Below are 16,617 nucleotides of genomic sequence, written 5' to 3' on the forward strand. Positions count from 1 at the left end.
CCGCGGAATCTGTCTAATGGCATCTAACAGTGGTAAGTTGATCTCAACATTCCTGAATGTTTCGAGGATCTCCTTGTCTTCCTTACTTTTTCGACACTGATTTAATCGTCCTTGGAATGGAGGTTGGATTTTCGGCAGTGGGGGTTTCGCTCGGATCTATTCGTCGTATCCTGGAGTTTCCTGGGCGATTTCTTGACCAAGATTCTTGCCAGAAACTGGTTCCAGGACCTTCCGCTTCGTAACGTTACTGCATTCGCATTCTGCCTCGGGTTTGGTTCTGTTTGTGATGGCAGTTTCCCTTGAGAGTTTAATTTCTCAATAGATGTGGTCAACTCCCTTGTGGATGCTTCGGTTTTCTGCTGAAAACCCTTCATTTCTCTTTGGAAATTGAGAGTTTGCTATTGAAAATCAAGGACATTAGTTGCTATTTTATTGACCAAAGTTTCTAGAGAATTACCTGAATCTTGTAACTGTTGTGGGACTCGATTTTGGTATGGCTGGTTATATTGTGGATTAGCCCCATAACTAAAATTAGGGTGGTCCCTCCATCCTGGGTTGTAGGTATTGGCGTAAGGGTCGTATCGTCTTTGTGGTGGCTCAGGAAAATTTCCCACAACATCTAAATGGGCCATAGAATATTCACACAGACTAGGACACTCATCAGTCGTATGTTCAGGTGTAGCACATATTCCACATACTCGGGCTGGTTTCGATTTTTCTGTAACAAGGGAATTCACAATATTAGTAAGTTTATCAAGTCTATCTTCAATGGTAGAATTACTTAGCTGGTGAACCCTTCTAGGGGGTTCAGGATTGGCTCGAAATTGCTGGGAATTCGCAGCCATTGTGGAGATTAAGTCTCTTGCTTGTTGTGGAGTCATGTTGACTAACGCTCCTCCACTCGCGGCATCTACCATATTCATCTCCATGGGTTGCAAGCCTTCATAAAAGTACTGAAGCAAAAACTGTTTCGTTATACCGTGTTATGGGCAACTTGCACACAACTTCTTAAATCGCTCCCAATAGTCGTATAGAGTCTCTGCGTCTTTTTTCCTTATGCCCACAATTTCTCTTCATAACTCAGCCGCTCGTGATGCAGGGAAAAACCTGTTAAGGAATAAACGAGATAGATCAGCCCAAGTTGTAATAGATCCAGGAAGTAAATAAAATAACCATTCCCTGGCTGAATCTGCTAGGGAAAAAGGGAAAGTGCGTAATTTAATTTGAACCTCAGTTACCCCCTGAGGTTTCATACTTAAACTAACCATATGGAATTCTTTTAAATGCTTGTGGGGGTTTTCATTTTGTAACCCACGGAAAGTTGGCAGTAGCTGAATCAAGCCTGACTTTAATTTAAAATCAATATCCATAGTAGGATACGTGATGCATAGTGGCGGTTGTTCTGTCGGCGCTTCGGCCAGTTGCCGAATTGTCTGAGGCATAAGTTGAGGTGTTAAATTAGGGTTTTCGTTAACCCTAGTGTTCAGCACTTCTTCAGGGGAATCGACTTCTTCTTCTTTACTTTCTAACGTTTGAGTAGGGTTTTCGTTAACCCTAGACTCTACTTCGTCGTCGATTCTAATTTCTGGCGGTGGATTGCTTTGAGTTCCAACCACCACTGACTGTTTTTTCCTTAGTTTTGTTTCCTTTCGATTAGCTTTCGCAGTCTTTTCGATTTCTGATTCGAACGCAAGAGTACCTGGAGCAGATCTGGTCATAGAAAACAAAGAAAAACAAGATTAGTATCTTGCCGATCCCCGGCAACGGCGCCAAAATTTGATGCGATCGTTGAGAGCACCAAAAATATCCTATTCCCTGTAAAATAATGAAAAAGAAATAGTAAAGGGGAAGTAGGGTCGAATCCTCAGGGACCAGATTATACGAATGCTTGTCTCTCGAAATCCTGGGCAGAATCGTGCCCAAGGAAACCTGCGTTCCTGGAAAAAAAACAGAATTTAAGAATTGATTTGGAAGCGAAAATAAAATAAAAACAGAATTTAAAGTTTACTGAAATTATGATTACGAAAATAATAAAAATAATAAAGAGAGTTTTAAGAGAAAAGAAATTCTTATGGGAAAGTTCCAGCCTCCGGTTGTCTCATTCCGCCTTGGGCTCAATCCTTGGCTTTTGGATGATCTTTCTTGATTCAAGTAAGCCAGTTATAGTGGAAGATGACGCCTACGACCACCAGCTCCAAAGATTAGATTTACGATTTTTAAGGAACCTGACTCTAGCCAGTAATCTATGCTAGATCAACGCTTTTCAATGGCGAATCCCACGCCATTTTGTCACTTTGGATCGCCAACCTCTGACGCAGAAAGTTAACGAACCGACTATGCAGTCCTTCCAAAACATACAAAGCGGCCGCCTTTGCATATGCTGAAAAGCTTACTTCTTAAGGGCCATGGACGGAAGCGTCAGCCCGCAGTGCGGAGAAACAATGAATACTTGGCGAGAAGGCTAAGTACGGATTCTAGGCCTCAAGAACCCTTTTTGGGGAAATATTGACAACTTTTGGCTAGAAGGGTTTTTTAGTGGCTCATGATAATGGAGGGAAAGCAAATAAATAAAAATATGAAAAAAGAAATTTTATTGAAAAGAAATATGAAAGAACAAAAGACTTTTGGGGAAGAGTGTTTACAGAAAAAGATGCCCCCAAATAGAGTCACTTCACCCCCTATTTATAGTGCTAAGGAGATAGTCTAATTGAACTTAAATTTTAAAAAGATAAATACATTTAATTAAAGATAAACAAAGATAATTAAAATAAAATCCTAAATTTGAATAATCCTAATAATTATCTTAATATTAATTATCCTAATAAAATAAAATAAAATAGAGTCTTCCAAAATAAAATCTCTTCTATTTGCTTTTAAGTCCTTGTGCCTTCCAAGTTCGTACTTTTGGCACCATATTTGTCCCACGTTGCATATTGGTCCATTTAATCTCCAAATTGACGCTTTTTTCCTTGAATTTACTTTTCGCCTCCAATTTAGTCTCTAAAAGATAAAAAACATAAATAGCTCAAATTAGTAGGCTCAAGCTCAAAATAAACACATGATTAATATATAAAAACACATCATTTTAGAGTATTATCAAGTAGTCACACATAGGTGCCTGAGTTAACACAGTTTTGAGCTTCTCAAAGCTCTCCTATTGTGCATCAGTCCACACAAAAGGAACTCCCTTGCGCAATTACTTAGTCATCTGAGCAGCAATCAAAGAGAACCCTTTTACGAAACGTCGATAATATCTTGTTAGTCCCAGAAAACTACGAATTTCTGACACATTCTTCAGTTGTTTTCAACTCAACACAGCCTCAATCTTATGAGGATCCACACGAATCCCCTTCGCAGAAACCACATGTCCTAGAAATATCACTTCCCGCAGCCAGAACTCACACTTGCTGGACTTCGCATACAACTGTTTCTCGCGAAGAATCTGAAAAACCACCCTGAGATGCTCATCGTGCTGATCCTCTGTTTTAGAATACACCAAGATATCATTAATGAATACCACTATGAACTAATCTAAGTAGGGTTGGATCACACGGTTCATCAAGTCCATGAATGCCGCTGTTGCATTAGTTAACCCAATGGGTATAACTAGGAACTCGTAGTGTCCATAACGAGTCCTAAATGCTGTCTTATGCACATTGGTCTCCTTTACTCTCAATTGATGATAACCTGACTGCAGATCAATCTTAAAAAACACTGAAGCCCCTCTGAACTGGTTGAACAAGTCATCTATCCTCGGAAGTGGGTATTTATTCTTAATTGTTAACTTGTTTAGTTGACGGTAGTTGATACACATCCTCATTGTACCGTCCTTTTTCTTCACAAATAGAACCGGTGCTCCCCACGAAGACACATTGGGACGAATAAACCCACGATTTAATAGCTCCTGAATCTGGGCCTTAAGTTCTGTCAGCTCTTTTGGTGCCATTCGAAAAGAGGCGATAGACACCGAAGCTGTGCTCGGAACCAGCTCCATCCCAAACTCCACCTTACGGTTTGGAGGTAATCCCGGTTGTTCTTCTGGGAAAAAATCTAGAAAGTCCCTCACCATCCGGATGTCCTTAACCGAAGAGTCTTAGAATCAGCAATACTGATATAAGCCAAGTATGCCTCACACCCCTTTCTTACTGACTTATCTTCTACTAATGCAGATATCACATTAGTCAGATAATCTAATCGTTCCCCAATCGCGACTACTTCAATACCTTCCTTGATTCTTAGAACAATCCTTTTTGCAGCACAATCCAGACTCACTCAGTGTTTAACCAACCACTCCATACCCAAAATCAGATCAAACTTCCCAAATAGAAGCTCCATCAGATCAGCCAGAAATACAGTCCCTTGGACCTCTAACAGAACGTCTCTAAACAGTTTATTAACTCTAACAGACTGCCCCAACGGACTCACTACTGTTATTTCACTAAAAGTGCTCTTAAATGGTAACTCTAAGGTCTTAGACAACGTACTAGCTACGTAAGAATGTGTAGAGTCAATATCTATCAATGCAAAGTAAGTTACATTAAAAATTAAAAATGTACCAGTGATAACGTCCGGAGTATCTCGGTCCTTACGACGACATGCAGCATAAACCAATGTAGGCTATCTTGCCTCAGTCGATCCAGCACCTCTGCCCGGTGCTCTCTACCCTCGGCCCACATTGTTACCACCCCTAACCTAACCTTGGCCCCTAAGTGGCTGCTGAACTACCCTTTGCGACTATGCAGTCTCAATGGTCGGAGCTTGCATCTGATTAATCCTCAATGGACAGTCTTTAACACGGTGCTCAGTAGACCCACATCTAAGACAAGCTCTAGTAGCCCTTCAACACTCGCCCGGGTGGCGCCTATTATAGTGCTGACAAATCGTCATCTCAGAAGGTCTAACAGTAGGCCCAACTCTCACGGGCCCATCAGACCTTGCCTTTTTTCTAGGCCTCAACTCAAAATTCAAAGGCTCTGCATCCCTCTTAGCCTTCCTTCTATCTCGGTTTTGACACTCAGTGCGCTTTACTTCCTCAGCAATCTTGGCCTTCTTGACCAACACAGTAAACTCACGCTCCCTCTGCAGAGCTATCAGCATTCTCAAGTTATCCCTAACGCCGTCCTTAAAACGGACACAGCACTCATACTCCGTCGCCACCAAGCCTCGCGCATAACGGCTCATTCTCAGAAACTCGGCCTCATATGCGGCCACTGAACGATCTCTCTGAGTAAGATTAAAGAACTCCTGCCTCCTAACGTCAATATAACTGGCCCCCACATATTTGCCCTGGAAAGCCGTCTTAAACAAATCCCATGATAACCGGTCGGGCTGAGTGACCTCTTTAACCGTCAACTACCACTGATACACTTCATCGCGAAGCAATGAAATAGCCCCATTGAGCTTTTTCTCAGCAGAAAAATCCAGAGCGTCCATAATGCGCTCCATGGCCTCCATCCAGTATTTGGTCACATTAGGAGCAACTCCAGCGATGCCCCTAAATACCTCAGCCCAATTGGACCGAAGTAGTTCTGTAACTAACCCACGGCCCCCAGAAACAGTGTTGGGCCCATCGACCTTCTCCATAATTTGTAGCATAGCTTGGGACAGTGCGTCGTCCCCAACCGCATGATCTTGAGACCCAGACCCAATCTCTATCGCAGGTGATACTAGCGTCTCATTGGTATCCAAATTCGGAATCGTATCAGATGCGAATGACTCAACTCGAGCCCTTCTACGGCCTTTACCTCGACCTCTAGTACCCCGTTCACGAGTACCACATGAGCTTATCATAATTTCGAATTAATCTGTATTAAAAATTTTATGCAAATCAGTTTACAATTTCGATATTTGTTAATAGATATTTTATGCAGTAAAGTTACCAGAGTATTCAGAGTCTGTTATCGCAAATCGCAGTTTACTACGGTTTTCAGTCTATACTACCTAGAGTGTTTCTATAAAGTCTACTACCTACAGTAGTTTCATAACATACTAACAGTATTTTCAGACAGATCCAAATAAAATTTCAATATATTCTAAGCTTGCTTTCAGACAATTCTAAATAAAGTTTTAGAAACTTACAGGAACGGCACCGGAGACTCAGTGTACCACGGTTTATCAAAAATATTTCAGATCGTTTTGCAAATCGTTTCTTAAAAACCAAATTTAAAACTCAATCCACAGCTTAGTTTTGCAACCTGACTCTGATACCACTAAATGTAATACCCTGAACCCGGATTAGACGTTACGGTCGAATTCAGTAATGTCACATGAAAGTGTTTTTGGAAAACCGTTTCAATACATAAAAATCGTTCCAATTATTATCCTTTACTTAGTTTGAAAAAACCGTTTAATTATTAATTGGCTCGAAAACATTTCTTAATATGCGAAGCTTTAAAATCCCAACTACTCTTGGTGTTGTTTAACTTACGAAAACCTTAGTTAATTTTAGAAAAACATGTTTAGCCGCTGCAGATTATATTCTAAAATTACAGTTTAAAAACCCAAATTAATCAAAAGTCCAAGTCCATAATTATAAGAAATATCCCAAAAATAGTAATAGAATAACGTGATAGAGTATTTAAACATAACCCATGAGTAAATGGCCGTGGTCACCGTCGAGTCTTTTACTGCACCGATCCACTTACTGTTGGGGATTGCCTACACAGATAAACAAATAAAGGGGGTGAGTTTTTGCAAACTCGATGTATGCATCCCCACAGTCCAGCATGCATACAATCAGATAACAAAATACAGTCATAATTCAGGCCTGAACCCTTACCGTATTGGTGTGGGCTATAGCCCACTCAGAAACAGAATCAGTTACAACTTAGGGCCTTAGTACATCTTAGATATAGCATGCATAACAGATCAGAATAACAGAAACATGCCCACCAACCCTGCAAACCAACTCCATCCAACTCAACACACCATGTGAGGATAAAATCGACCCACCCATCCCTACACTCTAAATTTAGGGATAAAATCAACCCATCTAACCCTATATACCATAGATTACCATAGTGCGGCACATGTTATAAGTATGCAGCTTAGCTGCCAGATAACAGGCTTATGAAGCCTTACAGTAACTTCCTTCTCTTCATCGAACCCACCCAATGCTATGCATCATACAAGAATGGCATGCTAAAATGCAGATTAACAGACATATACTCATAATCAAAACAAATCATATATACGTACTAAGTGTACATGTTATCCCATACATTACAATATCATATCACAGAACATGGGTCAAAGAAATGCTTACCGACCCTACGACAGGTCACAATCGTCTTAAGCGACCCGTGCAACCTTAAAGAACATTTCAAAAAAATGGGCTCACATGCCTATTTGGCCTGCCCGTGTGGGCCCACACGCTCATGTGGCCCACACGGCCCAAATTAGCCTTGGCTGTAGGGATCACACGGCCTGGCCCAAATTCTTTCACGCCTGTATGGTTCATCCGTGTAGGTCCATACACCGGTGTGGCCTACACGGCCTAATTGACTGAGCCCGTGTCTCGTATATGGCCTACCAGCCATCACACGGCTGTATCCGTCATGCCTGTGTCGTGCGCGTACGACCTAGTTCGTTGACCACATCCCCGTGTACTGTCACACGGCCTACCACACGGGCAACCACACGTCCATGTAGCATTGACATAATCGTTTTTGGCTTTCGTCGATTCTCATTTTCTATGCAATCGGAGTACACACCTTTTACAATTCAATGCTTAAACGATCCTCGAGCATTATAGAACTTATATTAGACTAATATATCACTTAGCTAATTCCCTCACTTCAACATCCAATCAAGACTCCCAACTGTAAACCTGACAACTAAGCCAACAACGATTTGAGAAACTTACTGCGACGAAAACGATAACCAGCAGTCACACCCAGGAAACTCGATTAAAACCTTCGAACAGTACCTAACTAAGAGCAAAAACAAAACCTTTCATTATTCACTTAATCAGAATATAACTAAAACGACCATAATGGACTTACTGAAATTTCGATGAAAATGATGTGCAGGAAGAAAGTTGAAGAAGGATCAAAACAAGAAAAGAGCAAAACGAAAGCAAGGGAAAGGAGAAACGGCAGCAAGGGAAAGGAGAAGAAAACGATAGAGATAGCAAAAGAGGGAAAACGCACAGGTTTTGGAAAAACAAAACTGAAAGAATACTCGATAACTACCGCTAATCCCTTCTCTCCACCAACCAGCATTTTATTGAAACTCAAACTCCTACACGGCACTAGCAGCAAAATGTAAATCCCTTGTTCGAACAAAGATTCAAACCCTAGACTGTCCAATCACTAAACACTTCACTTAACCATTAGACCAGCAGGCCCATTTTTGCATATTTTAATAAACCAATACTTATAAGTCTACTAACCAAAGGTAAGGCTTTATTCAAACAAAAACCAAAATTTGCAAAAGTTAGGGCTTGAACTTGGGACCTCACACACACACCCAGAACACTTAACTACTGAAGCAGATACACATTTGTGTTAAATAATTATGGAAACAAATTTATAAAATTTGGGGCGTTACACTGATAATATTATTACTAACTATCTTAGCAGATCTTATGGATAGAGGTAAAAAACCTCTAGAACAAGTTGGAGAATGGACCATAGTCCATAAAAAGCCTAACAAAGGGAAATCAATAACTACTAGTCAAGGATTTATTAAGACATCTCCACAGCCATCATTCTATTCTAACCAAGGATATTATATTCTTTATCCAATGGTAAGACCACCAGTTGGATCTCAATTATTTTCTACACCAAGTATGGTAAGCCAATACCCTTGGTCCCAAGATACAAATTCGGCATTTCAAGCCAGTTATGCCGAAATGATCAAAAGAGCAGAAAATTTGTTGAAACAACAACAAATTCCAGAAATAAAATATTTTTATAATCCAGGATTATCAAGTGAAATTTATAATTTTATCAATGAAATATGGAAAACCCATATTTTAGAACAAAGAGATAATTTTAGAAGAGCTCTTACAAAGCTTTCACAATTCTTAATTGAAAAAACAACTAAAGAAATTGAAGCTCATGAATTATTATTAAAATCTATTTTATATAGAGATTGGGAAGAGCTTGATATAGAATATATGGATATTAAGGAGATAAACAATCTTCTTGATATATTTTTAATATTTTATTCATAAAGGAACAAATAGTCCTATTATGAATAAAGTATTTAGAATATGTTTATATAAGAAAGTCAGAAAAATTTTACCAATAGAAATTTTTGCAAAAATAAATAGAGTCATTTGCAATCAACAAACTCAATTTGAAAAGACTTTTTCTGAATACTTTTTACAAGCATATGTTTTTATGAATGAATTAGGAGAAGAAACTCCTACTATAAAGTTTAGACTTGATCACGAACCATTTGATATAAGCAGTATTGAATAGGGCTTTGTTAAAGAAATAGTGTTCAAAATTTTTTCTTTTAATTTATTAAAAGATTTTCCTGTAATTATTAAGTCTATATTATCAAAAATAGTAAATCAAGACGATTTCTATTATTATTTCTATATTCAAATGAGTAGCCTTATTGGTATTGCTGAAAAAGAAAGATTTTATCAATCATATCAAATTTGGATTATTCAAAGAAGAATGATTGGAAGTCCCAAGTTATCAGTTGTCAAAGAAGATAAAGAACACTTGACAAAAAACATTGACAAGTGTTATAATATATTTTAATATTTTCATAATTATACCTAAATGTATGTATCTAACTTGAGGGTATTTCTTTTTAATCCTCTTAATTTTATCTTTAGTAAATAATGGGATTCTGTTAATCCTTATCTAGCATCTTTAGCGACTGCATTGCCACTAATTTTCTCTATATGTCTTTGACTCCATATTTTAAACTTAGATATTTTATATATTTCTTTTTTAGAAATATGATTTTTATTTATTCTCTTTATCATTTCATCAGAAAAGTCTTTTTCTTCTCCGATTAAATTTCCTAATTTTATATCTTATTGCTCAGACTTAGGAATTTCTTCTAACTGATTTTTAGAACTACTTCCTACATTAAACATAAATATATATTCTTCATTATCTGAATCAGAATCTGTTTCTGATATTAATTCATATAATATTTCTTTACGATTTATTTCCTCTTCATAACAGATTTCTAAATCTTGTTCTTCAAGACTTTTAATCATTTTTAGTACTTTTTCCTTTGTTAGGACAATTTGGTACTATATGACCTTCTTCATCAGATATAAAACATTTGCATATTTGCTTTTTAGGTTTTTTAGAAGTTTTTCTTGTAACAAATTTTTTCTTTTTCTTATTATTACTAGTATATCTTTTATTTCCTGGTTTCCATATAATTAATTTATATTTTTTATTTTTCTTTCTATGTTTTTTATAAGTATTAGGACGTGTTGTTTTACATCCAAACTCCCATTCATTTTCTAACTTTTTTGTAAAATGACTATAACTTAATTTATTTTTTACTTGTTTAGAAGCTTTAGTTTGTAAACAATGTAAAGTTATTCTTTCTGATCGCGTGATTTCGTGATAGGTTTTAAATATTTATAATTATTCATTCTTAAACTAACTATTATTGCGATGTAGGCAAGTGTACCTATCGAACAGTAGTATAGTTTTAGCAAGACCGGATTGTCGAACCCAAAGGAACTAAAAGTACTAGTAATGACTGTCTTTTTATTATCTAGCCTAAGAATAAAGAGGTTTTGTTTTAATTAACTAATTATCTAAACTAAGAACTCACAAAGAAAAGAACTGGGGAGTTGCTCTTGGGGAAAATCGATTGACTTAAGACAATACCTAAAAAAAAATCCACCTAGACTTTACTTGTTATTCTGGCTCCGAATCGGACGATTTATTCATTCAACTTGTTCCGTAGAGATCCCTAAGTTATGTTATTATCCCTATTCAAGACTAATAACGTCTAATCCCTAGATTGAATAACTGAGACTTTTCTCTAATTAACACTCTAGGGTTGCATTAACTCGATCTATGGATCCCCTTATTAGGTTTCACCCTAATTCGGCAAAATCTTGTCACCCTATGTCTAGGCGCGCAATCAACTCCACTTAATTATGACAAATGTACTCTTAGACAGGGTCTATTCCTCCTCTGAATAAGAGCTTGTCTTGAATCAGTATCGTGGGATATCAAAACAAGAATTAAGAACACATAATTAAGAACAAGTTAATATTTATCATACGATTCAAAAAATAATAACAAGATTCGTCTTAGGTTTCATTCCCCTTAGGTATTTAGGGGTTTTAGTTCATAACTAAATAAGAAAACATCTCAGAAGAATAAAGAATACAAAACATAAATAAAACCCAAAACTCCTGAAGGGAAATTGAGGAGAGATCTTCAGTCTTGATGATGAATCCGGCTTCTAAGATGGATCAATCAGCTTCCTTAGAGTAATTCCTTACTCCCTCTTTTCTGTCTCATTTTCTTCCTTCTCTAGGGTGTATTTATAAGCTTTGGAATGCCTAAAAGCCCTCAAAATTAGCCTTTTCCAAATTGGACTCAACTTGGGCTCAGTAGGGACACGCCCTTGTTTGATTACTTCAGGCCGTGTTAGAGCCTGCCAAATTGACAAGGCCGTGTGGTCTGCCCGTGTGAGGAGGTCCAGGCCGTGTTAATTTCGTCCTTTGGCCCATTTTTTCCGTTTTTGGCTCGTTTCTCGTTCCTTTCGCTCTCCTATACTCTCTTAAGTATAAAACATGAAATTAAAGCATTAGGAGCATCGAATTCACCAATTCTAATGGGAAATCATCCATAAAATGCATTAAACATGGGGTAAAAATATGTATAATTTACGGTTTATCACTTTCTTTCACAAAAAATTATCCTATTTCCTATATAATCTATATTTTCTTTTGCTACTCCTGCTTCTTTACTATGTTTATCTAAATAAGATATATATTTCTTTATACATATCTCATCCCATGGTGGGGGTATTTTATGAAAATATTGGTTTTTCTAAAATTCTATATTTTCATTCCAAGAAGGATAAAGACAAAATAGCTAGCAACGTAGGAAAACAAGAAGAAATTCAAGATAGGTGGTAACTTAAAAAGCAAGGCATCTATGTACAAACAAAGATATGATGTGACAAATGCCAGGATACGTGGAAGCTACAATAAATTCATCCTTATCAGAAACACTGTGTGAGATTGAAGAAAAATTAAATAGAGTTTATGAATTTTGCTATAAATAGCGATGTATGAAGCCTAAACAAGGCATCGAAAAATAGTTTTAGAATTATTCTATCTTACTTTCAGTATCTCTCTTTGTAAACATTCTCTCTTTGTAAAAACCATCCTTTACTTTTAATAAAATTATCTTCCGCATCTTTTATTCTAGTATAGATCATGGGTTTAACTCTAATAATTTTATTAGGATTTTTTAATTTTATTTCACAATATCTAGGACTATTTTTCCATAATTTTAATGGTTCTTCATTAAAATTATCTTCTAAAATTTTAAACAACCAATGACTTGTTTCATGTTGTTTAATTTGTTCTTTTCTTATCGGTGTAAATCATTTATCACACACAAATTTATGATTTTCTACTAAAGGTATTTCTACAGAAGTTTTTTCTGTTGACAATATGACTAAATTTTTATCAACAGAGAATGGTAAATGATGACACATAAAATTATTTCCTAATAATATGTCTCTATGCATTTCAAGAAAACACAATATTTATATATCATCATTTACAATATTTATATATCATCATTTACCATTCTCTATTGATAAAAATTTAGTAATATTATCAGCAGGAAAAACTTCTGTAGAAATACCTTTAGTAGAAAATCATAAATTTGTGTGTGATAAAGGTTTACACTAATAAGAAAAGAACATATTAAACAACTTGAAACAAGTCATTGGTTGTTTAAAATTTTAGAAGATAATTTTAGTGAAGAACCATTAAAATTATGGCAAAATCGTCCTAGATATTGTGAAATAAAATTAGAAAATCCTAATAAAATTATTAGAGTTAAACCCATGATCTATACTAGAATAAGCGATGCAGAAGATAATTTTATTAAAAGTAAAGGAAGGTTTTTACAAAAAGAGAATGTTTATAAAGAGAGATACTGAAAGTAAGATAGAAGAATTCTAAACTATTTTTCGATGCCTTGTTTAAGCTTCATACATTGTTATTTATAGCAAAATTCCCAAACTCTATTTAATTTTTCTTCAATCCCGCACAGTGTTTCTGATAATGATGAATTTATTGTAGCATTCTGGCATTTGTCACATCACATTTTTGTTTGTACATAGATGCCTTGCTTTTTAAGTTACCACCTATCTTGAATTTCTTCTTGTTTTCCCACGTGGCTAGCTATTTTGTATTTATCCTTCTTGGATTTTGTTGAGATTCCAAGTCTCTATTTCATCTAGGTGTAATGATTCTGGTGACAGTCTTGGTGAATTCCAAGTCTCCCACCAGTTTCTAATTTCATCGATTATGTGCGATGGAAAATCATCAATCTCTATATCAACTATCTTTTTTAACAGCTTTAAAGATTCTTCATCTCTATTTTTCTGGATATTTCTAGTTTCATCAGCCACTATCCTTCTTTCATCAGTCCAAAGTTTATAACTCTGATGTTGAAGTACATTCTAAGCTGTTGTTATTAAATCAATCCCTGTTTGGATCTAGTAATAATTGAAATTATTATAACACTTGTCAATGTTTTTTGTCAAGTGTTCTTTATCTTCTTTGACAGCTAATAACTTGGGACTTCCAATCATTCTTTGAATAATCCGAATTTGATATGGGTGATAAAATCTTTCTTTTTCAGCAATACCAATAAGGCTGCTCATTTGAATATAGAAATAATAATACAAATCGTCTTGATTTATTATTTTTGATAATCTAGACTTAATAATTGCAGGAAAATCTTTTAATAAATTAAAAGAATAATTTTGAACAACTATTTCTTTAACAAGACCCCATTCAATACTCCTTATATCAAATGGTTCGTGATCAAGTCTAAACTTTATAGTAAGAGTTTCTTCTCCTAATTCATTCATAAAAACATATGCTTGTAAAAAGTATTCAGAAAAAGTCTTTTGAAATTGAGTTTGCTGATTGCAAATGACTATTTTTTTTTGCAAAAATTTCTATTGGTAAAATTTTTCTGACTTTATTATATAAACATATTCTAAATACTTTATTCATAATAGGACTATTTGTTCCTTTATGAATAAAATATTAAAATATATCAAAAAGATTGTTTATCTCCTTAATATCTATATACTCTATATCATGTCTTCCCAATCTCTATATAAAATAGATTTTAATAATAATTCATGAGCTTCATTTTCTTTAGTTGTTTTTTCAACTAAGAATTGTGAAAAATTTGTAAGAGCTCTTCTAAAATTTACTCTTTGTTCTAAAATATGGGTTTTCCATATTTCATTGATAAAATTATGTTTATCATATGTTTATAGTTAATTTTTATAGTTAATTTTAATCATATATTGATATAGAGATCATATTTCATATGTGATAAAGTATAATTTATTATGATCAAATATATTACTATATTTATAGTTAATTTTTATAGTTAATTTTAATCATAATTAAAATATATTTGATGAAATCTCTATATAAAATATTAGGCATCCCTTATTCTGCTATTATAGGTATATCATGACCTTTTCTAAATAAAGCTCTAATTGTTATCATAATTATACCTAAATGTATGTATCTAACTTGAGGATATTTCTTTTTAATCCTCTTAATTTTATCTTCAGTAAATAATGGGATTTCTGTTAATCCTCCTCTAGTATCTTTAGCGACTGTATTGCTACTAATTTTCTCTATATGTCTTTGACTTCATGTTTTATACTTAGATATTTTGATTTGTGTATATATCATGGGTTTAACTCTAATAATTTTATTAGGATTTTCTAATTTTATTTCACAATATCTAGGACTATTTTGCCATAATTTTAATGGTTCTTCACTAAAATTATCTTCTAAAATTTTAAACAACCAATGACTTGTTTCAAGTTTTTAAATTTGTTCTTTTCTTATTGGTGTTAATCCTTGCTAAGATTATTTTTTAACAATCTATATTATTAAGTCTATATTATCAAAAATAGTAAATCAAGACTATTTCTATTATTATTTCTATATTCAAATGAGTAGCCTTATTGGTATTGCTAAAAAAGAAAGATTTTATAAACCATATCAAATTTGGATTATTCAAAGAATGATTGGAAGTCCCAAGTTATCAACCGTCAAAGAAGATAAAGAACACTTGACAAAAAACATTGACTAGTAGTGTTATAATAATCTCAATTATTACCAAATCCAAACAGTGATTGATTTAGTAACAACAGCTCAGCATATACTTCAACATCAGAGTTATAAACTTTGAACTGATGGAAGAAGGATAGTGGCTGAAGAGACTAGAAATATCCAGAAAAATAGAGATGAAGAATCTTTAAAGCTGTTAAAAAAGATAGCTGATATAGAGATTGATGATTTTCCATCGCACATAATTGATGAAATCAGAAACACGTGGGAGACTTAGAATTCCCCAAGACTGTCACCACAATCATTACACCTAGATGAAATAGAGACTCAGAATCTCGATAATATCCAAGAAGGACAAAGACAAAATAGCTAGCCACGTGGGAAAACAAGAAGAAATTCAAGATAGGTAGTAACTTAAAAAACAAGGCATCTATGTACAAACAAAGATGTGATTAAAAAAGATATAGATGAATCTGATACACAAATCAAAGAATTATTAGAAAAAAGATTAATAGAAAAAACTAATAGTCCACATTTTAGTCCAGCTTTAATGGTAAGAAACCATGCTGAAATAAAAAGGGAAAAAGCTAGGATGGTAATTAATTATAAAAGACTAAACCAAAATATTATTTTTTATGGATATTTTATCCCAATAAAAGATGTTTTAATTAATAAAGCTAAACAAGTAAAATATTTTAGTAAATTTGACTGTAAATTAATTAACATAATTAATTTCATTTGGTTTAAATTTTCCCAAATTATATCCACATACTAATTATTCATTATTTACTGTTTTAGCTTTTAAAATACATCCTTAATAATTTTGTGATGCATCTGTTTCTAAAATTAATTTTCACCTTGTTTAGGTGAATAAACCTTTGGAGTATAATTTATTTCTGATTTTAATTTTTTTTATAATTTCTGAATCGTTTTTAGACCAGTTAGAAGTTTTATCCTTTTTTAACTTTTATCTTCAATATCTTCAGGAAATTCTTTTTTTTTCCTATAATATGATCTTGTATTCTTGGAAAACTGATATCATAATATCCATTGTAAGTTCTTATCTTTAATTTACAATTTAGTTAATTCTTTGGTTATTTATCTTAAAATCCATATATCTATTATTTTGTCTTACTTTTGCCTGTATAAGTCTGAGTGAGAGACATTTGGCCGTTGTTTGTTAAGACATAATAACATAACAGACGGTTTTAGGTACCATAGATAAATAACATGGATGAAACAGATTGTTTATATAAAGATAAAACCTACAATCATATTATTATAGTAATAGTAATATAATTTTAATTTTATCTGAT

General features: G+C 34.4%; 1 protein-coding gene across 1 annotated transcript; it reads right to left on the reverse strand.

Annotated features, from left to right (window-relative positions):
- Positions 1–1,073: 1,073 nt before the first annotated feature.
- On the reverse strand, positions 1,074–5,790 carry LOC121208096 (uncharacterized). Its single transcript, XM_041078599.1, has 9 exons — positions 5,357–5,790; positions 4,878–5,266; positions 4,289–4,514; positions 4,147–4,246; positions 3,851–4,078; positions 3,553–3,691; positions 3,315–3,480; positions 1,381–1,710; positions 1,074–1,107 (listed from the first exon to the last, which is right to left on the reverse strand). Exons 1-9 carry the CDS (start codon positions 5,788–5,790, stop codon positions 1,074–1,076), a joined length of 2,046 nt encoding a protein of 681 aa, XP_040934533.1.
- Positions 5,791–16,617: the final 10,827 nt, after the last annotated feature.

This window comes from Gossypium hirsutum, chromosome A10, assembly GCF_007990345.1.
Source record: "Gossypium hirsutum isolate 1008001.06 chromosome A10, Gossypium_hirsutum_v2.1, whole genome shotgun sequence".
Taxonomy (NCBI): Eukaryota; Viridiplantae; Streptophyta; class Magnoliopsida; order Malvales; family Malvaceae; genus Gossypium; species Gossypium hirsutum.